Source organism: Blennius ocellaris (genome assembly GCF_963422515.1).
Source record: "Blennius ocellaris genome assembly, chromosome: 13".
Classification (NCBI taxonomy): domain Eukaryota; kingdom Metazoa; phylum Chordata; class Actinopteri; order Blenniiformes; family Blenniidae; genus Blennius; species Blennius ocellaris.
Window position 1 is genome coordinate 21,566,100 of NC_137662.1, and position 27,189 is coordinate 21,593,288.

Sequence of the window (27,189 nt, forward strand, 5' to 3'; positions counted from 1 at the left end):
TATTTATTTGTCATCAAGGCTTTTTCCGGCTGTCCTCGTCCTCGGCTTAAAAAAAAAAAACAACGCCGCGAACCAGCGGAGCAGAGGTGCAACGAAAGTCCTCGAGGAGTGAATTTGAGGCAGAGAGAGTCTGTGAAGATGGCACAAGTTTGTGTGTCTCATTTCTTGTTTTGCTGGCTGAAGTTCATTCCCCGCCATTTGTACCTGTCTCCTATTTACTCTCTCTCCGTGTTCTCGCTCGTTCCCCTTTTACCCCCCTTCTGTTTTGGAATGAATAGTTAATCAGTCTGCTAATTGAGTGACAGTCAGCGAGTGCATTGTTATAATTGTCCAATCAGGAAGCTTGGAACGGACGCAGTCACAGCTGATTCATCTCTGCCTCTTACTGCTAAATCCACAAGCTGCAACTGGAAGGTGTGCCAACAAGATTTATTTCTCCGAGAAATTCCAAAATGACTTTTTAAAAGTCGAGTCTGGCTTTTTAATGCCGAGTTTGTTTCCACACACACACACCAAAATAGCTGAAGACAGAAAGTGTTGATGGCCCAGACACTTGGCGAGTTTGTCCCCTCGTCACCTCGTCACGTGAGTCGCCGACACACAAGAAGAAGTGCGGGTTTATTTTCTTTTACACGTCTTAATTTAGTCTCCACCTTTTTCAATCAGTGTTGCCTTATGTTTCCCTAACCTTAAATGAACAAGGGGAGATGAAGAAACATGTTGGCATACAACTAATTAGACGGCGACGCGAGCACCTTAGAACTACTGCTCCTGTCTGAATTTTTTTTGTCTTTCTTTTCTGTGTTTTTGAAACAATTTAAATGCACTTGAAAATTGTTTTATTCTCCTAAACATCCCCTTTTTCCTTTAGATCCTTCAGATCACCCACATTCTCCCGTCCACTGATATCCCGTCGTTTTAACAAGAAACAAGAGACTCCTGTTGTCTTAAGCACTGTATAGTGTAGTATTTACTAATTGGCCTTAAGGGAAAAGTAAAGTTGTACAGAAAACTAAATGAAACTGAAGTGAGGAGTCCGAGAGAGATGGTGTGGGAAGGAGACCGGCTGTTCTGTTTTCTCCAGCAGTCCAAACCAGAGACATGTGGCTCCCCAGACAAGCTGTCCAGAGTGGGAGAGCTCGCTGGACTCATTACAGGCAGGGCCAAGACGGGATAGCTTGACAGAACACCATTGGATCATACGGAGGATTGGAACGCTCCGACCAGAATTGTTTTAGTCTGTGTGTGCGTGTATGTGCACGCGTGCGCGTGCGAGTGTGTTTGTTTGGAACGGCGCATGTGGACAACTGTCCATCTCCTCTCTCCGTCTGTGCCACCCCTGGCTGCCCCCCCCCCCCCCCCCCCCCCCCCAGTGGACATGGACACACACACACAGATATGCAGACACACACACACGCACACACTCGCGCTGCTGTCTGGGCCTGGCCAGAAGGATCGCTTAAATGTTTTCAGTTGTACTGGACAGCTGAGGGATGAAGTGGCCAACCACAGGCGTCCATTGGTTGGACACCTCATCTAGAAACTGACTCATAGAAATGACTGGACTCGGACCAGCAGGCCAGTCGTCACTGCCAGTTTATAATAGTTTTATCATATTAACTTTCTCTTTATCTTCATCCGTTCTGACAGTCAATCAATCTCCTTCCCTAATCCAGTTTTGAAGTGAACCAAAGTTTTTTTCTTTTTTCTTTTACAGATGATCAGTTATCCGTTTTTTTCCGTTCTTTGATTTCGTAGCCTGAAAGCAGCCGTTGCCACACACAGATGCCAGTTGTGTGGCCCGTCCATGTCGGTGGAAGAATTTCCATGCGTGCAGGAACTAAAAAAAAAACTTCTCTCTGCACATCTGCTTTCCAGGCGTCGTCTTCCGATTGAGGTTAATTGATTTTTGAAAGCTTAAATTCAAAATGCGGTGTATTCTTTGCTTGACGCAAGCCTGCAGGAGGAACCGACAAGGGACTGGAACATCTGTACGACACACCTGAAGGCTTAACGGGCCGACCATGGGTGGAGAACACTCTCAATCGCACACTCGCTTTGACAACCGACATGGAATTTAGAGTCACAAGTTGGCTTTAGATGTGGGAGGGGAACCAGAGTATCTGCAGAAAACTCACACATACAACATTGAAAACATGCAAACTCACACAAAAAGGCCCGAGAGGAGCTCGAAACCTTCAGCCTCCTCGCTGATAACTGTTGACGTGACTATTTTAATCTGTCCATTTCTCCTCCTTCTCCACCCATTTACTGCTTTTCCTTCCTATTTTTTTTTCTCCATTCCGATTCCTTCTGCCTCGCTCCAGCCCCTCTCACCAGCACTCTTATTTATCAGTCGCGAGTGATCCAAAGAATATGCTTTGTTTCTGAGAGAACGGGAGAAGGAAATGGGGAAGGAGGAGAGAGTGGGTGGATTTGTGAAAAGGAGAAAAATAAAGGCTGGGCGAGGAGAGGAAAGGTGTGATTTGGTCGTCCCGATGACGCACTGGCATCCATCAGCATTTTATCTCTCTGTCTCTTTCTCTCTGTCTCTATGTGGTGGTTCAGATCAATCGCAACTGCTCTGCCACACACACACACACACCTCCACCACCAGCACCCAGAGGTACCGGCAGGGCCTGCAGTCGCATGGTTCCTTCGGCGGAGCAGGTGTTTTTCTGCGATGTGTTAACGAGCACGGCCTGCTGTCATTTCCGCTTTAAATGGATGTCACAAATAGAACACACACACATATACACACTGCCTATTCTCCTCTCCCACCGCTGAATTAGCCACAACAAGGTGATCAGAGCCGTAACTGGGCTGTGTGTGTGTGTGTGTGTGTGTGAAGGAGTGGCTGGTTAATTAAAAGGGCTTGAGAAGTAGGGAACCCTTGTGGGTTTTTTTTTTTTCTTTACTTCTGCGGTGGAAAATGGGAAAAAGAAATGTTTGCACGGCGCTCTGAATTAAAAAGTGTTGCTCATTGTCAACTTCTATCAGAGTTGCGTGTCCCTCCTTGCTCAATCCGTGGTCTCACGCGTGCACAGTTGCATCCCCCGTATTTTGGACGCGTTGCACTCGCCCAATTCTGTGCGAAACCTGCACACGTGTGCCCTTTAATCCACGTTATGCGATCCGACCGTCTCCAGCAAGTGTTTATCCGCCACTGCGGCGTGGAAACGTTTGACACTGGTGTAATCCTGCACTGGGTCATCTGACGAAGCTGTGGTGCCACCCCCAGTGCCAGTTGGGTAATACTTTGCCACCAGCTGCTCAGCAGATGTTATTATTTGTTGCTGCAGTCTAAGAAGGGTTATTCTCCATGTGTAATCTTATCTGATCTGATCTTTCCTTTTGCCCCCCCCCCTCCTCACTGGTGACCAGTGGTGTGTGTGTATGTGTGTGTGCAAGGATTTTTTTGTCGCGGGGTCATCACCTCGACACCTGCCCATGTATCAGCCAGATGATATTTCTGGCATGGAGAGTTTGGGTGTTATGCTGGTAAACATGTTTTTGTCATTTTTTTTTTTTTTACATGATAATCCGATCTGAATCTGGCAAACGCTGTGGGAGTCATACAGCTAGAGAAAGTGTGTGTGCGTGTGTGTATGTGTGTGTGTGTTATCCCTTGGACAGATGAGGGTTGAGTGGATCGGCTCTGTCTCGGGAATAAAATCTGTATTTAAACCATCACTATTATTGGCCGCTAATACCGCTTAACCGTGGAGCATTTTGAGAATGATATTCATCACAACTGCAGAGTGCATCAGGGATCTCGGGTATCATTGTCATCGTCATCGCGATGTGAATTTAGTTTGTTTTTGAATCCAGCGTGACTCACTCTCCCTCCCTCCCGTTCTCTGTCCTTCTCTTCCCCTACAGGTGAATACATAAAGAACTGGCGACCGCGCTACTTCCTGCTGAAGACAGACGGCTCTTTCATCGGCTACAAAGAGAAACCTCAGGACGCAGACCTGCCCTACCCCCTAAATAACTTCTCTGTAGCAAGTACGTGATCGTCCGTCCACGTGCCAAGAGATGGCCTCTTGGCACGTGGACGCCCAAATCCCACTGTTCTCCAAATCTTTGTGCTTGCCTCTTCATCACTCGTTGGCTGTCAGTCTTTACAACGACGGCGTCCTTTACGGAATACAAGCGAAGGCTCTAATTAGCCATATATCGGTGTATAATCCGTCTCCACTTCATTAACAAGCTCCACGTTTATTGACACGTGTCATTAAGTCACTAATGAGTTGATTCATTTTAAAGTGTCTCGGACTCGTTGCCACAAACCGCCTCTCGTTCATACAGTGAATTCAGACTGAAGGCAAAACCTTGCATGTTTAGTTTGATAATATTTGAGTATCCAATTCAATAATCTGAGATGAGAGAACGAACGTCTGGTAGAAGCGACGTGCGCAAATAAAACTAGTTTGCCGTACAGTAAAAAGTGTCGATAAGAATGTAATGTTATTTGATGTTTAATTTAAAGTTTTGACTGATTCAGACCAGGAGGCACATCGATGACTCTTCATGCTTTCCTGAACTTCAGTAGATTATCCAGTACATCAACAACATAGACTGAGGGTACAGATAATTTGCGTCACAAATCATCCGTTTTTCCACGAATAAAGAGATTCTTTTTTTATTAGTTTGCTCTATTTTCCATTCATACGTACAGTATCTCTGGCTTCTACACGTGATCTTACGGTCCTGAGCTGGTGTTTACACTCTCAGCACGCAGCCAGGAGCAGATCATTTAATGACTTGCCACATATCCACATTTCCAATTCAGTTCTACAACTCGAGACTTTGACAGGCTGTCAGTCATTGTTGTTTTGTTTTTGTTTTTTTTCCCATTAACCAAGATGAAATGAAGTTCAGCTCGGTACAATGGAGCTGCTGCAGGAGATGTTGACCGGTGTGCAGGGTGGAGTAGTGAGCACAGGCATGGAACCAGAGAACAGGTGTGCTCCAGCATAAAGCATGATGAATTACACAACGCAAGCTGATGCCGCCGAGAAAAATGATAAAGAATGTTAGGGAGGAGGAGAGGCAAAGATGGGAGTCTAAAAGGGAGGACAAGTCCGGGGGAATAAGTGATGGGAGTTGATTGGAGGGGCTGCAGAGGAAATGGGAAGCGGGAAAAAAAGAGAGAGATGGATGAGGAATCGGAGGGTTTGGCTTTTGTGGACGAGGTGCAAGGGAGAGGATGAGAGTGTGATGGAACACGGGAGGGAAGAGGAGGATCAGCGGCAGGCGAACAGACATGGAGGAGGAGACGGAGACGGGATGGAGAACGAGGAGAAAACGGGAGAGGGAAAGAGTTTGTGAGGAGGACAAGCCAGGCCATACATCCGGCCCCGGCTGCTTGGCACAGCGCTGGCAGTGCCACATCTGTTGCCCAAAGCTGGGAGGCCAGGTGGTGTGTGTGTGTGTGTGTGTGTGTGTGCATTTGTGTTTGTGTGTGTGTGTGTGCGTGCAACAGAAGTGGTCAGATGGAACAGAGATGGTACAGGCCTGTTCCCTGCAGAGGGACTCATACATACAAGCTTGTCGCTCACACACATACACACACACACACACACACGCATTTATATACACACACACTCACTGATGTGTGCACTCAGCTCCACCCACTAAACTGCTACATAGATTTCACAATTGCCTGCTGTGGCAAACAACATTCCAACTTTGTGTGTGTGTGTGTGTGTGTGTGTGTGTGTGTGTGTGTGTGTGTGTGTGTGTGTGTGTGTGTGTGTGTGTGTGTGTGTGTGTGTGTGTGTGTGTGTGTGTGTGTGTGTGTGTGTGTGTGTGTGTGTGTGTGCGCGTGTATGTATGTATGTGTGTGTGTGTGTGACCATAGCGTGACCTTGTTTTTCTGGCAGCGCAGCAGGCCGCGCTCACGAGTCAAGGTAGTAACTTCTTTTGTGTGCGCGTTTACGTTGAGGCGCGTCTGACCCCCGAGCACCGTCGTCATTAACCTTCCCGACTATATTTAGGCGGCGCGGCGACAAGCTGTGCCGTGCCACACTTAAACTGAAAGTCGCCGGAGGAAGGGGGAAGTGAGACGGGCGAGGATGGGGAGACGGATCGTTATGCTGTTCTCCACCAGCTCCGGTCCCTGATAGCTGCAGAAACTGCTGAGGGGGACAATGGAGATGCCGCGTTTCCCCACAGCGAGCTCACTCCCCCATCTGGCCATGTGTGCACTCGTTTCTGCGCCTGTGTACCGTATTATACATTTGTGTAATAATGGCCTACTGTATTGCCCATTAGCCTAGAAATGTGTCTCTTCGGGTTGCACCGGATGCAACACGTAATAACCTTTGGCACAGAAAGTACAGTTTTGTTTTTTTTGGTTTTTTTTTAACTCATCGGTGCCAGAAAATATTGCACATTTTTAAACTAACAAACTATTGACTTCACAGTCTCATTACGATAACATTAAGGGCAGCTTGTTTCATTGTTCTATGCAGATACCTTTTTTTTTTTTTTATAAATCACAGGAAAAACCAAGTTGCTGTATGAAAGTTACTTACCTATACTGGTGGATGTATGTCTGTACCACAGTATCAACGCATGAAAGCAAACGATTGTACTTTTGCCAGTAAAATGTATATTTCTAGTGCACAAGCTGCAATAATAATAATGATAATGACACGGTTGATTGAAAAGCCTACATGAGACACATTATGCTACAGAAAATCAAAACAAAATTACCACCTTATCAGATGTAGCAAATCAAGAGCAGGACGGGATTTACGTTTGGAAAAAAGATCCTATTCTGGTGATTCTGATCCCGACTGATACTGATAAAACATTTACTTTCACTGTACTGAACGAGAGCCGCAGCCACTCGGTTTGAAGATCCCGTTTTTTTTAGCTCGTCTACGTTCTGTTTGCTTTTGCTCTTACGTGTGCGTCGCTGCTTGTTTTTAGAATGTCAGCTGATGAAGACGGAGAGGCCGAAGCCCAACACCTTCATCATTCGCTGCTTACAGTGGACCACCGTCATCGAGAGAACCTTCCACGTGGACTCGCCTGATGAGAGGTCTGCTCACTTTTCACCCCCCCACCCGGGTTTTATTCCTCCGATCCGGAGCTCCTGAAAAACAACACGCCTCCCAACACGATATGTGAAGTGACAGAAATACCATCGATTGACTGTAGGTTGATTGTGTGTCGGTATCATCAAGGGCAGAGTTGTGTATAGGGATTGTTGTCGTTGTAGAGTTTGTTTTTTGTTGGGGGTTTTATTTTAATTTTTTTTGGGTGTCTGTTGGAGAGAAGAGAAGAGGGTGAGAGAGACAGAGTGGAAAGGAGACCTTTCAAGTAGCGTTGGCATAAATTCTCCAGCTGCTCAGTTCCTTTCTGAGGAGCTGAGGTGTTTATCTCCAGAAAATGAACAGCTTTGCCCAGAAGACCACAGATGCTTCTGTGCATCCTTTTGAGTTTTGCGCGTGTTTGTGTGCGTGTGTGTGGGATGCAGCTGTCTGTCCAACTTTGTCTCTGTTATATGTTGCTTTTGTAATACTTTCTGCCGGTAGATAATCAAATGAACATCTCGAGAGTTACCATAAAACTACTACTCCTGTATTGACGAGTTTTAGAATTTCAAGTTCACGCCACGCGAGTTTTAGTGGCAGTTATGAGGGCCAGATGTGTTTACGGCGCGTCGTAAAAAGCCCGCGCGCGCACAGGATTTGTGCATCAATGGAAGTTTGAAAGAAGTTCCACAACTGGCCCGTGCATCTGTGTGTTTGTGTGTTACTGTATCCGTTGTACTGTACCGGCGCTGGCAGGGCTCCAGGTACCACAGCCCCAGCAGTGAGCGGCGAGGGTGGCACAGTGTTGGCACCGTGCCCGACTGTAGGCAGGCCCATTATCTCTCATTAGCAAAAAAAAAAACCCTCATTATACAAAAAAAACACTCTCACCGAGAAAGAGCATTTATCTGCCGCCTGACCTTGAGAGAGTTCCCATTGCGTTTCGCGTCGCTCTTTGTACACACACATTTATCGGCAGCACCAATTGAGCGCTCCACCGCCGTAGAGGAAGTCTGAACGCCAGTTTGCCCTTGTTTTTGGAGTGTGTAGGGTACGCTCAGAAGCCTTTGCAGAAGAAAGGGGATTCAGATCTTTAAAAAACACACAGCTCTGTTTAGGTTCAGATGAATGTTCCCCGAAGAGCCCACCAGGAAACATATGGGCGTCTAACGCTAAGCAAAACAAAAGACACGGAGGTGATCTTTCAAAAAGTCAAACCGGTTTCATTATTATGATCTCCGCGCCGTTTACTGTGCGCTTTGAAGGAGCACTCCGGTAAATCCAGATTTGCTCCTCCGGAGTCCAAAGGATTTCCAAATATTTGAATGTCGTCTTTGGTTCACCTCGGTTTGGGCGCCGCCGTGTTTCCCGTGAACATGTAACCCCCGCATGTGGCGCCGGATTACCGCTGTTTGAGTGGAGATCAAGGGGGGGAAAACTTCTTCGGAGAAATGTTCTGAACCAGGTTCAGTGTCCTGGAAACACTTTTAGCGTTTCCTTTCAGGTTTAAATATCAATTTCAAAACCTACATTTACATTCCTCTTCTCTTCTCTTCTCTTCTCTTCTCTTCTCTTCTCTTCTCTTCTCTTCTCTTCTCTTCTCTTCTCTTCTCTTCTCTTCTCTTCTCTTCTCTTCTCTTCTCTTCTCTTCTCTTCTCTTCTCTTCTCTTCTCTTCTCTCCATCAGAGCAGAAGGAGGGGGTTTATGGACCATTATATTTATCATTATTAAATACAGTTGATGCATGTTGATGCATGGCCTGCTGCTACAGATGATGCCGCCCCCCCCCCCCCCCCCCCCACACACACACACACACACACTTTCCCTCAACAGATGTTGAACAACAGTGCTAATGGAAAGTCAATGGGGAGGAACAATGTTAGCAAACAACAATATACTGTTCCCTCTAATGCATTGTTGTGTATTTGTGCATTCCACACACACACACACACACACACACACACACACACACACACACACACACACACACACACACACACACACACACACACACACACACACACACACACACACACACACACACACACACACACACACACACACACACACACAGACTGGCAGGCATTAGTTCTGCTCTCTGATCATTGCTCATTTGGTTGACTCTCCAGTTGACCATGTTTCCTCTCTGTTGAACAAATAAGGTGTTTATGTTAATTGAAAAACACTTTGGCGCCTTCAAAAACCTGCTTGACTAAATGCAGCAGCCGTCCCCATCTGAAAGTAGGACCAGTGTTATATCTTCCACCTGTGTAAACGTATTGTTCCGCGACTCATGTATGCGCCATGCTCTCCCATCAGTGGCTAGATACACGCTCCGATGATGTAATATTATGGTACCTGAGTTTTGGCGACGTCAGAATAATATTGAGTTGAAGTGGAAATTGTTGGACGGCGATTGAACAAGTATGACCTGAGTGACGTCTGACTGTGATCCCAGAGATGAGTGGACGGAGGCCATTCAGATGGTGGCTGACAAGCTGCAGAGGCAAGAGGAAGAGAGGATCCAGTGCAGCCCCACGTCCAACATCGACAACATGGTCGAGGAGGAGATGGACATCTCCACCACGCACCACAAACGCAAGGTAGTCCGTATACACCGGCACCCAGTGTGGACGCTTACATGGTGGGAACTGTTCATGGCCTCCGGCTCCTCCAATTTAGAAGAAACCGGAACATGTTTTGTTGAAAAAAAAAAGGTTTGTCGCTCATAAATTCTTAAGCAACTCGGGTTTTGTGTTTGACATTAAAACCATTGCGGTGGATTTCCATACATTTGAACCATCTCTAAGATCGCCTGGTCGAAAATCACTTGTCTGTTTTGTCCAGGTCGGTTCACGTTGGTTCTTCTTTCTTCTCCAGACTATGAGTGACTTTGATTACTTGAAGCTGCTGGGAAAAGGAACCTTTGGTAAAGTGATTCTTGTTCGGGAAAAGGCCAGCGGGAAATACTATGCCATGAAAATCCTCAAAAAAGAAGTCATCATAGCAAAGGTTTGTATGAAATTGACTATAGTTTTCTGTATAAATGTTCTTAAAAGACGGCATTAATAAAATAATTTATAGTGGGATAAAAAAAAAAAAAGATGTATTCATTTTTTTTTTTATCCTGTTATGCTAATGCTTATTGTTTAGTGGCGAGATTAAAATGCAATTTTTTATTATAATTTTTTTTTAATCAAACTGTCTGTGCAGGATGAAGTGGCTCACACACTCACAGAGAGCAGAGTACTGAAAAACACCAGACACCCTTTTCTCACCGTAAGTCCCTCGGATTTACTAAACTGCACTTTATAGAAATGTATACATATATATGTGTGTGTGTGTGTGAATGGAAAATGTCCTGACATCTGTAAGAGCACATGTTACATACACACACAGCCACAGACAACATATTGATCTTATACATACCTGAGTCTCTTGAGTCTAATTAAGATCCATACACACAAATAGTTGTACTTTAACAACTGCATCTGTTAGCTTTGATGTACAGATGCACGCCTTTGATGCCGCTTATTTCTCGCATACGCCTTGGAAACACACACACACACACACACTACAGAGAGCGCAATTACAGTTCACGTCTGCGTTTACCCCCATCACACCTGCAGCCACAAAGCGACTCGGGCCAACTGTTCTTTTGTTTAGCAGCTTTTCTCCCACAGAAGAAAACACATTCACTTACACCTACTAAACACTCGCGGAGACGCGCACACACTCGCTTTGAATAAGCAAATACAGACATAAACAGTTTTGAAGCTGGGAATGATCATGTTGTGTTGCTCCTGCTGTTCTAGACAGAATGGGACCGGGGCTCCCTGCTGTGCGCCAAATCGTTGGCTTTGTCACTTCCCCGTTCCCCGTATAGGGAGTGCATATAGCGGATGAATCCATAATTGTTTGGCAAATTCGAAAAATAATACTACTATTTGCTTTTTCAAGTTTTCCCTCGATCATGTGGTCGTGACGTTCTAAAAATCTGAAAGTTGTTGTTTTTTTTGTTTGTTTTTTCTGTCCACGGGCCTGTTTTAATCCGATGAGCGATGAGGCGAGTTTGGGTCAGTCGTCCACTCTAAGACTCGATTTTAAAAAGGAAAAGGGCGGAGAGTAAACACGGGGCTGTATGTCGGATGATGGACTGGGCGGAACAGTTTGCTAATTGACAGTGTGTTTGGGATACACACACATAAACAAAGTCAGTTATGTAAATTGTATGTGTCCGGCTTCTCGTTTCAGTCGCTGAAGTATTCATTCCAGACTAAAGACCGCCTCTGTTTTGTTATGGAGTACGTGAATGGAGGAGAGGTGAGACACACACACACACACACACACACACACACTCTCTCTTTTATCGTGGTTGTCCCGCTCTGTGTTTTTACTTTAAACCTTCAGTTAAACCACAACTCCACCACAATAACTGACGGCGATTACAAACTCCACACATCCTCACTGTCAACTGTCTCCAAGTCGACTCGCGACATCTTAGCAGCAGGTGAACCGATACGTTCGCTTAATCTCCGAATTATTGAGGGTAAAATACTCCCTTTATTCCTTTTGAAGGTGTTTTCAATTAATAATCGATTACTTTTCAGGTGTTAAATCATATTAAAGTACTTTTGGCTGCTTAAGAATGTGTTGTCTGCTTTTATAAACGTCCTGCAGATAAAAACGGACACATTAAATGGGGAGATGTCGCAGCGATCGGCCGCCGCAGCAGAGATCCGTTTCAAATATGTAAAGATTGAAGTCGTGGTAACAGTTTAACTGTTGGATTGGCTTCTCGCAGTTAATTTGCCAACCAACTGGCCCCTCGCTTTGCCTCCTCGTCTCTCTTCTCGGTCCCACGTCTCTCTTGCTCGCGTCTATTTATGAACACACCTTTGGGCCAGATACAGCCAGAATGACAGTCGGAGACGAAAATGAGTTTGGATTCCCCCACTTTTCCATTTCTCCGATTTTTTAATCGGGACATTTTTTTTTTGCAATCTTGCTTCATTCCCTTAGTGTAACTGTCACCTGCTCCCCTCCCTGTTCGTTAGGTAGTTCAGCCAGCGCCAGGCCCTCGCTCTCTCTCTCTCTCTCTCACAGAGTAAAATTTACCTCAATGGACAAATTGCCATCAAACCTACCAGACACACACACATGAAACCAGCACAACCCATTACAAACCTGCCACAGCTGCCAGTACACTGATGAAGGCCCACCTGTCGTGTTGCCCCCTCTCACTCTCCGTGTGTGTGTACACACACACACACACACACACACACACACACACACACAGACCACCGTTTGAGCAAGGTGGTCCGTGAGCATCACTCCAGTGGCCATATGCAAACTTCCCTGCACAATTAATGGGGAGATGTTGCGCCCCTTGGCCTCGTGGGTAGTTTGTACGACTTTTGACTGGTACGGCGCGGCGGGATCGGCGGCGTCGCGGTGCACACGTGTGTCGCCATGCGGCGGCGGCGACTTGACAGCTGACGGCGAGGAGAGAAAGTGAGCAAGTGGAGGAGGAAGGGGACGAGTGGGGTGAGAGATAAAAAAAAAAAGAGAGGCAGAGGTGAAGCAGGCGGCCACCCGGGGGGATAAGACCAGGTTGTTGGCAACAACGTCGGCCTCGAAAATAAGAATGGAGTAAAATGAAGACGGGCTCAAGGGGCAAAGGCCCGTTAGGCCTTTAATGAGTGTTGCGCTGGAGGAAAGTTGGAGGAGGGTGGGGGGGGGATGTTGGCAGCGGCGTTGGCGGCAGTGGTGGCGGCGGCGGCGGTCGGCCTGTCTTTAACTAGACTGGTGTATTGATTAAACCCTTGATTTGGCCCCCGTCGCCAAACTCCACGCCAGCGCCGTGCCAATCTCGCCCAGAGGGTAACGGGGAAGAGGTGTGTGTGTGTGTGTGTGTGTGTGTGTGTGTGTGTGTGTGTGTGTGTGTGTGTGTGTGTGTGTGTGTGTGTGTGTGTGTGTGTGTGTGTGTGTGTGTGTGTGTGTGTGTGTGCGCGCGTGTGCGCGTGTGTGCGTGTGCGCGTGTGCGTGTGTGGAGAAGAGAGGCAGCGAGATGAGGCGCCAGCTGCCGAGCGCCTCCACCAACCCTCCTCCGAGGCGCCGCCCCCTCCCGAGTGCAGCCCCACTCCACATGCACCCCTCGCGCTCATACTCCCCCCCCCCCCCCAACTCACCCTCCCTTCCACTATCTATCATCTCAATATGGTGCGGGCAGCCAGTTTGTGTTGTGCTAATTTCCTCCAATAAATCAGTAATTATTGCTGTGCCGTCCCTGCTGTCTCTTCCCCTTCTCTCTCTCTCTCTCTCTCTCTCTCTCTCTCTCTCTCTCCCCCCCCCCGCCCTATCTCTTACACTCTCTTCCTCTCTCGTCCTCCCTCCGTTTCCCGCAGCTGTTTTTCCATTTGTCCAGAGAGCGGGTGTTCTCAGAGGAGCGCACGCGCTTCTACGGTGCAGAGATTGTCTCGGCTCTCGACTACCTGCACTCGGCCAAGATCGTGTACCGGGACCTCAAGGTAAACAGGAAACGGAGGGAAAAAGCTGGCTGTGGGGGGGGGGGGTCATGGATGAGACTGATCAGATATTTGAGAGAAAACTCAAATGTTTCCCCACCACCACCACCACCACCACCACCAGTTGTGTGTGTTCCACAATTTGTTTGTCTTCCTCCTCCAGGAGGAGATGAGAGGCTCAGGATGTGTGGTAATTAAAGAGAGGGACAGGGACGAGCTCACGCAGACATGAAGCAGTAAAGAATGGCAGGAGGTGGAGGCACGCGGGGGAAGAGCGAGGGATGATGCGGGGAGGTGTTGATGCCACAGAGGCAACGAGAGGTAGCTGGGTTTTGTCTGAGTGTCTGCCTGGCAGCCTTGGCCCTGGCCCCGCTCGCCGCCGCCGCCAAGAAAACAAAAGCAAGGGGGGGAAGAAGAAAAAAAAAAAAAGCCGACAGAGTGAGGGAAAAACACTTCAGCCATTAAAATTAAAAGGTTGAGTGGCTCCGCTTACATGCCTGAAGTTTATTTCCCTCCACTGCTCAGTTTGTGTGTCTGCGTGTGGCGGGGGCCGTACAATATGGCCGCCGCTCGCTCTCTCTCTCTCCGAACTTGCCTCCACTGTGATCCCAAGTAGTTTTTCTTTTTTTAAACAGTTAACTGTACAGTGTAGATCATTTGTCTTGATTGTCAGTCACAAGCGGTGACGGCGTTTCTCTTTCAGCTGGAAAACTTGATGCTGGATAAAGACGGCCACATCAAGATCACAGACTTTGGACTGTGTAAGGAAGGCATCACCGACGCCGCCACCATGAAGACCTTCTGTGGCACACCGGAGTACCTGGCGCCTGAGGTAACTCCTCTTGTCCCGGTGTCTCTCTCTGGAAACACTCCTTTTCTTCTGGAAGTCATCGTCTTGAAATGCCGTGACCTAAACTACTGCCACGCTAACGTCACGGCTGATATTTCAGCTCCTCTTCTTTTCTTTTTTTTTTTAAGGTTTTATCAGTGCGCCGTAATGCAAATTATCAAAAAAAACAACATATGTTTAAACAAGTTGAATAAAGACGCATTTGACAATCTGTTCACAAATACAGATTGTTGATATGATATAGTACTTGTGTTGTATGAACAGCTATAGCCTCCCCATGAATCTGCTTTCAGAACGACATGCTCAGTGCTAACATTGTGACGGCATTATGAAATCCTCCAATGTGGCGAGATATTTGGGGACCTCATCCACACACACACACACACACACACACACACACACACACACACACACACACACACACACACACACACACACACACACACACACACACACACACACACACACACACACACACACACACACACACACACACACACACACACACACACACACACACACACACACACACACACACACACACACACACACAAATCTTCCTAAATTACCTAGCCAATGACAAAAAAAATCTCCCCGATTGTGTGGCAACATTGTGCAAAGCGAGCAGATTGACGGAGGCCTTGTAGTACATAAAAGCATCTGCGGCGTCCACAGGAGGGCCCGTCCATTAGGCAGCGTTTGTGCAGCGCTCAGGGTTTCACCAGGACGTCCCCCGTGAACCGTGGGACTCGCATTGTCTCAACACACAGTGCCTGTTTGTCTAACAACTGCCCCCCGGATGATTAATTCAACTACCGGGAATATTACTGAATCTTTTGATAAATGGGACGTACGCTGGGTAGTTCCACACACACACACACACACACACATGAAGTCAGAAGCCGGGGAGTCGCTCACAAGGCCCTGCCCATTTAGCAACACCGCATTTTTTTTTTTTGTGTGCGAACGTCTGAAGCCTCCTTGCAGTTGGAGTTCGCCGCGTGTGCGTTTTCATATGCAGATTTCACAGGCAAAAGCATTTCCATAATATCAGGGTGAACAGTAAATATGCAGTTTCTGCGTGTGAATCGGGGTGTCGGTTCGGTCTTTCGGGAGGTCACACACACACACACACACACACACACACACACACACACACACACACACACACACACACACACACACGCACGCGTCGACACGCCGCTTTTCCCGCGGCCGTCCTCTGTCCAGTCGCCGGCGCCGCCTCGCTCCGAGGCCAAGCGGATCAAACTGGCGAGATTCGTCGCACGGCTGTGGGTGGTGGAGACGGAGCGGCGGCGGCGAAGGCAGGAGGGGAAGAGGCACAGTGTATATCCCACTCAAAAAAAAGTATGGAGGACAATTTGGCGCAGCATTTTGTGCTGCTGCTTTTTTTTTTTTTTTAAAGAGTCCCTTCCTTTGCGTGCCAAAAGCTGATTGGAGGCTGTTGGTTATTTTTCACAGGATGTGCGTCTGTGCGCATCTATGTGTGTGCGCGGCGTGTGTGTGTGTGTGTGTGTGTGTGTGTGTGTGTGATTGCAGTAGAAAGTGCGGGCTAAAGCGAGGCAGATGGCGGCAGATGGGCGAGGTTGGAGGAAGGTGCTCGGAAAAAACCTGGAAATCTACACCGCCGCCGCCGCCACTCGCCCGCCCGCACGCTCTGCTCGCCCGCCCGCGTGTAAAAATAACACAGTTTGCTCGGAGCCAAGTTACAGAGATGCAAAGTAGCCGGGATTAAAAAGAGAAAAGGGGGGGTGGAGGGGTGGGGGTGGGTGGGGGGGGGGTTGAGGAGAGAGGAAGATGAGAAGGGAGAGAAAATATTTCAGGGTTACAGGAGTGAAATTCTGACAGTTCCTGTGTTTGCCGTCAGTGAAAAGGGCAGATGACAAATGAATAAAGAGGGCTTGTGTCTGCCGGGAGGAACTCACACATCGATGGTTCAGTAACGCAACACTGCAAAGTGAATAATTCTTCAGCCCGACTTGTAAAAGCAGGAGATTGAAGTGTTATTGTTTGTTTCAGGGGTAGTAAAATAAATTGATAAATAATATTTTTTTTAAAAAGATATTGCTGTGAGTGTAATGAACAATGCGCAGTGTAAGGTTCCTGCAAAGGGATGGAAGAGGATCAGAAAGAACACATGGAGTGTTTTTCTCTATTTTCTCTCTCTCTTTTTTTTTTTTTATTCTCTGTGTTTGACACATTTATTTGTGGCAAATTTGAAAGTGTTAAAGGCGACGGATTTGGCCTTTTTCCATCCATTTGTATGTCTTTGTTTTGATTTGGTTTGCACGCTGTATATGTTGAACATTTTTCTAAATTGCCAATGTTTCACAAACATATCAGCGCAGTCAGCTGTTGGTAAAAACAAAAAAACAAAAACGACCAAAAAAAAAAAAAAGATCTAAATGTTTGCACGTTGTCAGCACAAGTTTGGAAATGAGAAGGTTTTTGTTTGACGCCAACAATATGGGATTGTATGTTCACAGTATACGAGGTGTGTGTGTGTTCGTGTGTGTGTTCGTGTGTGTGTTCGTGTGTTCGTGTGTGTGTGTGTTCCCCCTGCTGGTATGACCACAGGCTGTGTGTGCCCGTCCCGTCTCGTCCTGTACATGTTGCCAAAGCCGCCGTCCCGCGAGCAGCAGCAGCTCTCTGCCACATGGCCGCCCCATCAGGGACCATGACAGGACAAGACCTTCTTCCTCACTGCTGCTTCTCATCACCACCTCCTCCTCTTCCTCCTCCTCCTCCTCTTCCTCTGCTCCCTCGTCCCTCCATCTCCTCGACTCTCCTGCTGATTTATCTCATTTGTTGCTCCCTCTGCCTTGTCCTATTTATTTGTCCTGCCTTTCTCTAAATTATACACACATAACCACACATACTGTACACACACACACACACACACACACACATGCACACACTCCAATGCCTCCATGCCTTGGGCTGTGGGGCAACATTCTGGCTCTGTGTGGATTAATCTGCTCCCTGCTTGCAACCGAGCTGCCACCACTTTCTTTTGGTCCCAGGACACACACACACACACACACACACACACACACACACACACACACACACACACACACACACACACACACACACACACTGGACAGCTTGACTTGTATACATTTCTGTACCTTTCTTATCCAAAGATTCCGCTCGGTGCACGGCTCTGTAGATCAGCATTTAAAACGGCCTCGTTGAGCTGCTCTGAATTTCATAAACCTCTCGCCGCACGCGTGTTCCTCCTCGAGCTACGGGGACTGAAACAAACACCAAACATCTACTTTGCCTCACTCTCAAAAACTTTATGAATTTGATGAGGGCGGATAAATATTCCATCTGCTTGTATGTGTGTGTGTGTGTCTGACAGTCTCCCAGCAGTCTAAGCCAGTGTTATCCCTCCAGCCGTACCAGTCAATAGTATATCTGGAGCTGGCGGCTTGCTTCGTTTTCCCCCGGCTCCTCACTGCAGCTGCCAACTGGGTGACCAGCTTAATTCTCACACAAACACACATTCGCACATAAAATAGCACTCACAGCTCTCTTATTTCACTTCCACGTACACGTCGGCTCGCACACGCCGAGGCAGCCGCCCGCATCATTAGCAGTTTAGTGTCAAGTGTGCGAGCTCAGTCAGTTGATGACCGGCTTTCTGTGGTACTGAGCTGCTGTGGAAAGTCGCAGGCAGCTGTTGGGTTGTCTTTTCTTGCGCGGCGACGTCGGGGCCTCGTCTGAACCCGAGTCTGGGTTCTGGGAAGAAGCCGCCAAAGTGGGACGTAGGGAAGTAAGCCTGTTTTCTGCCCTACCTGTGCAGCAACACGTCGGGATGCCGCCGTCACTTTAAACTCGCCGCGTGGCTTTTTAAAGGCGGAAGAATTCCGAAAACCTTAACAATGACTTTGAAAGAAGGTCTTTTTTTGGGGAAATGAACTCAAACGAGTACCAATTGCCAGGGTGACAAACTGTATTTTTTATACGTTTGGGTTTTTAAATATCATGAATCGCTTATCTGGTAATATTGTAGATGGGTCTAAAAACAATGGATCCCAGTTGACGAGTTTGAGGTGTTTTTGCAAAGCTCATACTATTATTTTAAATCCTGATCATCTCGGTAAAATAATCAGTTCAAATTAAAACTTTTACTAATTCAAACCACTTACAAATTTTTTTTTTTTTGGGGGGGGGGGTGCAGCTTTTTTAGAAATATTACATTTCAGTGTTTTGCGCAGTATTTGGAACAATTGAGCGTTTGTCCTCTTCGTTCTCGGCTCTTTATGTACTCGCGACACCGGCCCTGCCTGCATCTGTCACACAGCTGCTGCTGAAAGGCTGGCATTAATTGAGCGTGCGCGAGGTTTTTCAAATCTCAAATTATGACGTTCGCCGTGCGACTGTTGTCGTGTCATTTCGAGCCGTTGTGTTGCAAACAGGTTTGTCGTCGCCGCACGTTCGTACTCCTGCATCGAGTGTGTCTGTTGTCGTCCACCCTGACCGGTCCATTATTAACACTGAGTGAGACGTTATTATTATTGGCGAGATGGAGAACATATGCTGTTCTGGCAGCTCTCCAGCTCTGTCTGTCTGTCAGTCTCTCTCTCTCTCTAGCTCTCTCTCTCTCTCTCTCTCACACACCATGTTAATAAGCTTATTATGTTAACGAGGGCCTCCGCAGCACCTGAAATCCCTCTTATGCCGCGTCTGCCTCCTCCTTGACTTCTACCTCTCCTCTTCCAGAGGTGAGCGAATGTGCAGGCGAGAGGATGAAACGAGAGGGAGCGAGCGAGCGAGGGAACGCGTGATTAGAGGATGGAGGAGGCAGGATGGAAAGGAATGTTGCAAAAGGCAGGGAAGAGAAGAAGAAGAAGAAGAAGAACTAGGAAAGCAGCCCAGACACGAGACTTTGATACAGAAGTCACTCGCGACACAGCACGCCGTCTTTAACACACACACACACACACACACACACACACACACACACACACACACACACACACACACCACAGCAGCTCGCGGTACAGCCGCTACCTGTGCTCCCCACCATGGAGGCTGGACTGGCCCTGACCCAGGATGTGGGCCGTTCCTGCCTTTTCCATCCAGGGACGTTCCTGTCTGTCGCTGCCAGGAGAGACTCTGTGTGCCAGGCAGAGCTGGCAGCGTCCTAGGGGGGGTGGGGGGGGCATCTGGTGGGCCACGCCAACTCTCTGACTTCCTTACTGTAACAGGGGCCTCTGAAGGCCTGCCATCCCGTGATGTTTGCCTCTGTGTGTCTGTACAAACTACACCTTAACCCTTCTCATCTGCGCAGCCACTTCTGCAACTTTTACCGTTTTATTCGCGCCTCAAGCACGGCGACATATTGACTGTCCATTTCAGCCTCTCCTCCCTCGTCTGTCTCGTCTCCCAAGTACCTCGGGCACTGTGTGTGTGTGTGTGTGTTTTTTTTTTCTTTTTCTTTTTTTAGTCCAATAAAAGAAATTCAGAATAGACGCAGATGCCTAATAAAACAAATGGTCCCATTTCAAAAAAGAGCTGAACTGGTGCATTCCTGTCCCTCTGGTGTCCTCAGGTCCTGGAGGACAACGATTACGGGCGGGCGGTGGACTGGTGGGGTTTGGGGGTTGTGACGTACGAGATGATGTGCGGCCGGCTGCCGTTCTACAACCAGGACCACGAGAAGCTGTTCGAGCTCATCCTCATGGAGGACATCAAGTTCCCGCGCACGCTGTCGGCCGACGCCAAGTCGCTGCTGTCCGGCCTGCTCATCAAAGACCCCAACAAGCGGTGCGTGGCGAGGCTCGGACCCTCACAGCGTCGGGTCGTGGTCCATCCACAGATGGCAGTTCCAGCTAGAAGTTCCCGCAAAACTCCGCCGTGGCAGGAGAGGGATTGCTGACCAGAAATCAAAAAAAATAAAACGAACGGCAACATAAAAACCCTTTTCCACCCGTGGGAAGTCAGTAAAGTTTATTTTTATAGCACCTTTTGCAGATAAAGATGACAAAGTGCTTTACGTCAATAAAAGCAGAAAAAAAAAAAAACTAATCGGTAAAAATATCAGTATATCTTCTCATAAAAACAGTTGAGAAACAGTAAAAACATACATGAACTAAACAATTATTGAATGAAATAAAATTAAAATAAAAAAATCTCAGAAATCGACCGATCTCAACTGGAGAAGAAGAGTCCACTACCGGGGTGGTGGTTGTTTCCCTGTGTGATGTCATGAAGGGAAAATCTCTGGTTCACCTGTATGAGCAAGTGAGGAAGATGACTGACTTTCTGTTAAGTAAATTTGTACTTTATATTAATTATTAGTACTTAATATAAAGAGAACTTGTGGAGCCTCATATTACAGCTAGAAAACCATATAAAGTGATTTTTTTACATAATATGGGACTTTTAAAATGAACAGGAGAGGTGAAGTGTTAAAAAGCGAGCAGCTGAGTTTTGGGACCTCAATATGAGGAAACTAGTAGTTCAGAGGTCACTAAAATCCATCGAAATCATATAAAACAAACTGAGTAGACAGAACGACACGCTGCCGTCTGAGCTTCACTTTCTTTCCAACTTGCTGATTCAAATCAAAAATTGTCTGGGTGACGTCGGGTTCTGTTGGACGACGATTTCTGCCTTGTCCGCAGGCTCGGGGGAGGACCAGACGACGCTAAAGAAATAATGAGACACAGCTTCTTCTCTGGCGTCGACTGGCAAGATGTCTACGATAAAAAGGTACGGCCCGACGCGACGCCCCACAACCAACCACCTCGCTTTTTTTTTTTTTTGCGAGCCTCGCCGCCCCTCGGCCACCTGTGCCTCAATTTGCGAACCGTCAAGTTTCTAACATTTCGTGCCTTATAAAAGTCACGCCGTCGCAGCTGCCCCGTCCCCTCTGGTGAGAGCACACACACATCGGGGGGGGCACCAACGGAAACTCTAATCTGATCCTTTGCACAGCTTCACACACCTTATACTGTGATTTTGCCCCATTTATATTATTGTACTGTGGTTTGGGGTAGTACTTATACAAACACAGTAAAACCAATAGTAATGTTACAAAAAAGAGCTATTCCATTAATTCATAAAGTTGGGTTTCTGGACCACACACACTCATTATTTTTAAAATCAAAAATCATGACGTTCAGTGACATTGTTGAGCTCCAAGCAGTACAGGTGTTATATAAAGCAAGTTACAGATTGTTACCAAGACAAATTACAAAGAAGGTTCCAAGATCGTACTGGTCGTTATGAAATACGTGAGGAATTAAACTTTAGGACTCAGAAACATAAACACAACCCTGAAAAGTTTTAGCCCGACAGTTCATGGTGTTCAATTGTGGAACAAATTGGAGTTGAAACGATGTCCAAACATCAACCTGTTCAAATATAAATAGAAAGATTTTTGAAATATACAGAGAAGAAATGCATTAGGGCGAGAAGTAGGATCAACGTATATGTGCATGTGTGTGAGTGTGTGTGTTGTAAGTTTGGTCGATACGGTCGTTTGAAATGTGGGAGGTTTGTTGATGTTTTGTTGATGTTTTGTTCTTTCTATACTAGAGTGGAATGTACTTTTTGGGGGCGGGCGCTCATAAGCTTCCTGCTTCAGCCCCACTCCTTTTGAGCAGAATATACACCGCTCAAATAAACAAATAAATAAAAAAATTTAAAAATCCCCCTCCCGTCTCTCAGCTCGTCCCGCCCTTCAAGCCTCAGGTGACGTCGGAGACGGACACCAGGTACTTCGACGAGGAGTTCACGGCCCAGACCATCACCATCACCCCGCCAGAGAAATGTGAGGTTCATTTTATTATCACACACACACACACACACACACACGCGTATGTTCAAAACCATTTTGTTCAGGTGGTGAAAGTTTTTACAAATGGCGGTCTGGTCTCCTCCGATGAATCCGCCAAACGTTCCCGTTTCAATTAGCCGCCGAGACGTCTTGTTGATTTACGCATCTTTGTGTTTGTCCTGTGGCCACACGCGGCTCCCTCGCCGCCGTCGCAGATAAAGATACCGCTTTTCAAAAAAAAAAAAAAAAAAAAATGTTCCCCACTGAATTATGCATGAGTGGAACCGCCGCGTCTCTGTGTGCTAATGTGAGGTTCCACTTGTTTTGTAGGTCACACGTCGGTTAGCTCGCAGGAGATTGGCGCATCACAAACACACCCGCTAATTGAATTATGTTGTGTTTGATTCCGCCGCACGATAACACAACACATTGTAATGTTTAATTATATTCTCAGGCGATAGTCGACCGTTTTTTTGTTTTTTTTTAAGGAGATTTTCACTTGAATGTGTTTATCGGCTGGAGAGAGAAAAAAATCGCATCTGATTGCAAATAATGAATTTCTGATTTTTTTCCTTTTCCCAGTCGACGAGGACGGGATGGACTGCCTGGACAACGAGAGACGGCCGCACTTCCCGCAGTTCTCGTACTCCGCCAGCGGCCGGGAATGAAGCGTCCCGAGGTCTCTGAGGTCACGAGCGTGAAAAGAAAGGACCGAACCCACAAAGACCTCCACCCCCCCTCCACCCCCCCCACCCCCCCACCACAACACGAAGGATTTTGCCCTTCTCCTACTCTTCTTCTCTCCTTTTCACCTCTCCAGTCTGCCTTTCCTACTTTGTGTTTTTGGTGAATCCCTTCTTACAAAAAAAAAAAAAAAAAAAACTAAACAAAAAACAAACAAGCGAACCCTATTAGGGGGAAAATTCCGGTTTCAATCATACGAGACGAGCGCAGCTGATCCGAACTGTGACGCGATCAGCTGCTTTGTAACGACCCTTTAAAACAAGGAGCGCCACCCGGTGACCTGCTGTGCTTTGACATGTGTCGGTCCGGCCAGATGAGACGGCCGATCGCTGCTTTTTAAAAGGGGAAGGTTTGGGGTTTTTTTTTGTTGTTGTTTTTTTTTTTTTTTCCTCGCCGCGGCTTCGTGTCTGTGTCGACGGACATGCAGCGTCGTAAAGTCGTCTAAAACTCAAACTGCCATTAACCGGTTGTATCTCAGGCTTTTTTTTTTTTTTTTTTGCGAAAACAGACAGACACTCGGGGTCTGACTTTCAACACCCTCAGCGAAAACAAAGGTGGGACTGACGGAGGGAGTAGTCGTGGTCGCCGGGCAGAATCCAGCCACACCTCACGTCGTCGAGCGGGATTCCACTCAGGTTTTGCTCCGTGCAAAGTCATCCTCGCCGTTGCTGCTACTCTACAACTAATAACCACAACTTATTACAGGTACTACTACTACTACTACTACTCCTACTCCTAGTTCTACCACCACTGCTACTTCTAAAAATCCGGTGCTACACTTGGAGCTAAATGCTGCTGATCATTATCCAGGCGCCAGCGACAAACATCCAACCACCTTGTATTGACATCTCTGCTTTTAAAGCTGCAGAACAGCTGCTAACGTACGTCAAGTCTGTAGGTTGAGGGTAGTGTGTGTGTGTGCGTGTGTGTATGTGTGTGTGTGTGTGTGTGGAAGGTCCATTCACGGATTTGTGTTCCAGGACGCACCTCAAAGCACAGCAGTTCAGAAGAAATAAAGCTCCCAAACCCACAAGCTTTACCACTTTACCGACTAAAGCAGCGCGGAGAGGTGAAAATGAGAAGACGACCGCTGGTTTGAATGTTTCCCGTTTATGCATTCCTTTGTTTAGTTTTTTTTATATTTATTTCCCCCCCTTCCAAAAAAAAAAAAAGTGTTTTGAGTCCCAAACTTTTTTTTTTTTTTTTTTTTTTGCTCGCTCCATAAAAGGGAGAACAAAAAAAAAGCAAAACGGTACTTTTGTTTCGACGACGGAAAGCTTTACTGTGACATATCGTTATCGCAGCGCCGAAGAGCTCCAAGAAAGATATAAAAAAATGTTTATAATGTGATAATTTATGACTTATCGGTGAGTAGTGAGGTCACAGCGGATCTCTGGTTTCCTGTGAGATTCTTATAAAAGATTCAAGAAAAAGGAAAAAAAAAGAAAAAAAGAAGAAGCCGGCGAGGACGTGTACATCCACAGCTATCAGTTTACAAGAATCACAGAAATGGCTATAATATATATATATGTTCTATTTATTGTTCTACTCATCGGTTTTATATTTAACTTTTTCTATTGTTATTACATTATTCTAGAAAAAAAAAAAAACTATATTGTAATTTGTTAGGGCTGCGGGGGAGAAACGCCCCTCGAGAAACAAAAATGGCTGAAGAATGTAGGAGGGAACGCAGATCGCCTTCCTGCTCCATTGTTTATTTCTAATGTTTGTTTGTTTGTTTGTTTTTTTCCTGTGTTTTGTGACCAAAATGTGACGGCTGAGAGGTGACGGGACACTTTGAAGGCAGGCGACCAAAGTGTGGCGGGAAAAACGAGCGGCGGCGGTAAAACGCGCTTTAACGTGTCGCCGTGGAGATTTTTTTTAATTAAAAAAAACGCCGTCGTCGCGTCTTCCTGTGTTTTTAGAGACTTCAGGCAATGTTTCGTTGTTACACATTCCATAGCTATCTTTTTTTTCTTTTCTTTTTTTTTTGCGATCAGGCTTTTACTGTGAAGGGTTGCGTGGTCAGATACTCAGAGTCGAGGAAGGAAGGAAGGATATGGGAATCTAAGTTTCTCTATAAAGAAACGTTTTTTTTCCCGCGTAGGAATCCGTCCTCTGTGGCGACGGCGACGCGATGCCGCGGGCGTGCGAGTCTGAAAGGAAGAGGAAGTGGCGCAGAAAGAAAAGAAAGTAAAGACGTGGAGGGAGGGAGGGAAGGAAGGAGGGAGGGAGGGAGGGAATTCAGCCCTGGAGTGTTTGTGGAGGAGAGGGATGATGTTTGGACGGCGAGCTCAGTCGCTGTTTTCCTGGATGTTTGGATCACAAAGCCTTGTTTTCTCTGCGTGTGTCGTTTTTCAAATCCCCCCCCCCCCCCCCCGAGCGCCGCTGCCTTCAACGCCGGCCGTCACCTCTCCAGTCTGGACTTTGTTTGTTTTGTTTTGTTTTGTTTGCGGTTGATGCATCCGTCATGTCTTCCAGTCTGACCAACAAGATTTTAAAAAAAAACAACCCCCCCCCTCCTCCTCGATTTCTCTGTCTTCAAATGCCGGCTAAGCCTTACGATTTCACAAAGAGTCAGTGGGAAAACCAGAGTCGCGATTCTTCAGCGTTTTGGTTTTCCCACGTCGGAGAAGCGAACGCTGAGCGACGAAAGTTTGAAATGTTGAGAGAGAGAAAAAGAAAAAACAGCCTCAAAGTTTGTGTTTCATTGCTTGGGATTCTGGTTCTGCTGCGTCAGTCCGTCTGTTTCAGAACCAAAAAACCGTCGTCATCCTGGTACGAACGACGCCAGAGAAGCAGTCCACCGACTCAAACTGCCACCGTCGACCACGAAAACAAACGAATCTCATCGTACGACATTTTTCATCGCCGTCTAAAGGAAGTGGGTGTCTGAGGTCCGACGGGCTGCAGAGCGCCGATGACAGGAAGGCCTGTTCCACTATTTATTTGAATGTTTTATGTTCTCTTTGACCAACAACTTGAATTTATTTTCTGTTTAATTTATTTGATGTCATTTTGTGGTGATGTTCGGCAGTAAAAGGGGGAGGAGTCATGTTGTCGCCACTTTGTTCTCAAAAAGGAATGTCTCTTTTTCTTTACAGATCTCTGTTCTACCACACGTTTTTGTTTTTGTTTTTGTTTTCTTTCCGCTGCTCTCCGGTCCGCACGCTTTATTGTTGCACATGCGTTTGGAAAGCGGCGACTTTTCCTGGCAGGAAAGTGTTAAAAGAGTCCGGCGCCGCTCTGTCCTGAGTCAAAGTGACACTCGGAACTGTTCTGGAAAACACTTTTCTCTGTGATCCGTTGAGCCAAAGCAGTAGAATAGTTCAAAAATGAGCCCAGATGCCCCCCCACCCCCCCCCCCCCCCCCCCCCCCCCCAGCTGGCAGCCTGCAGCTAAATGCTACCCAAGTATTCAGCTTCGGTTTGACCCAGGTCCGCCTGCGTCTGAGGAGTTCTCGCTGTATGCGCGCGGAAAAAAAAAACTAGACGCCAAAATGATTAGAAACCAGAGTTCATGAAATCTCGCTTTGTAGCTTTGGCCACAGCACTTTCACACACACATCACTTTTTTTTTTTATACGACTCAGAGGAATCTGATTCAACCCTGCTTTAAAGGAAGATTTGTTGGTTAGTTGTTTTTTTTATTAAGAAAACAAGAATTTTCCTCCCCGACATAAAACGTTGTGATGTTCCATGTTGGCACGACCCGGATGAAGTCGCTGCGATCTGAACTGAATTGGTGTTTGTAAAAAAAAAAAAGAGAGAGAGAGAAATCGTTGCACTGATGCTTCTCACTTCCTTCTGTTAAAAAAAAAAAAAAAAAAAAAGTTTCTCCACCGGTGAGTCTGGAACTCCCGCCGCCGGACTCGGGTTCGAGCAGAAGCTGAGTCGGAGTCGGAGGCCGAGGTCGGTTTTTAAAATGCGACCGGCGACATTAAAGGAGTTTTGGTTTCAAGACGCCCGTCGACTCGTCGGACGTGCGGCGCCGTCGGCCGGCGGGTCACCGACGTTCCTCTTGAGAGCCGCTGCTGTTTGTACTGAACCTCCGTCACAGATCCCAGTCCAGTGGATGTGTAAAGGAAAAAAAAAATCTTTCAAAAGACCTCAGCTGCTCCGTACTGATCTCGTCTGTTTGTTAATGAACCGACGGCGGCGGCCAAAAAACCAGAAAATCACAAACGGCGCTTTAACGCAGATG

General features: G+C 46.9%; 1 protein-coding gene across 3 annotated transcripts in view; it reads left to right on the forward strand.

Moving 5' to 3' along the window:
- akt3a (v-akt murine thymoma viral oncogene homolog 3a) overlaps positions 1-22,949 on the forward strand; it is a 42,045-nt gene extending 19,096 nt beyond the window's left edge. Inside the window, exons 2-13 of one of the 3 annotated variants that reach the window (XM_080506991.1) lie at positions 3,883-4,008; positions 6,943-7,054; positions 9,508-9,676; positions 9,930-10,061; positions 10,263-10,328; positions 11,304-11,372; positions 13,457-13,579; positions 14,280-14,408; positions 20,011-20,225; positions 21,086-21,173; positions 22,134-22,236; positions 22,825-22,949. In XM_080506991.1, coding sequence (XP_080363117.1) covers positions 3,883-4,008; positions 6,943-7,054; positions 9,508-9,676; positions 9,930-10,061; positions 10,263-10,328; positions 11,304-11,372; positions 13,457-13,579; positions 14,280-14,408; positions 20,011-20,225; positions 21,086-21,173; positions 22,134-22,236; positions 22,825-22,910 — 1,418 coding nt within the window. In that variant the 3' untranslated portion in view covers positions 22,911-22,949. Of the gene's footprint in view, positions 1-3,882; positions 4,009-6,942; positions 7,055-9,507; positions 9,677-9,896; positions 10,062-10,262; positions 10,329-11,303; positions 11,373-13,456; positions 13,580-14,279; positions 14,409-20,010; positions 20,226-21,085; positions 21,174-22,133; positions 22,237-22,824 lie in introns of all 3 variants that reach the window. The other 2 variants (XM_080506990.1, XM_080506992.1) reach the window with 2 other exon arrangements.
- Positions 22,950-27,189: the final 4,240 nt, after the last annotated feature.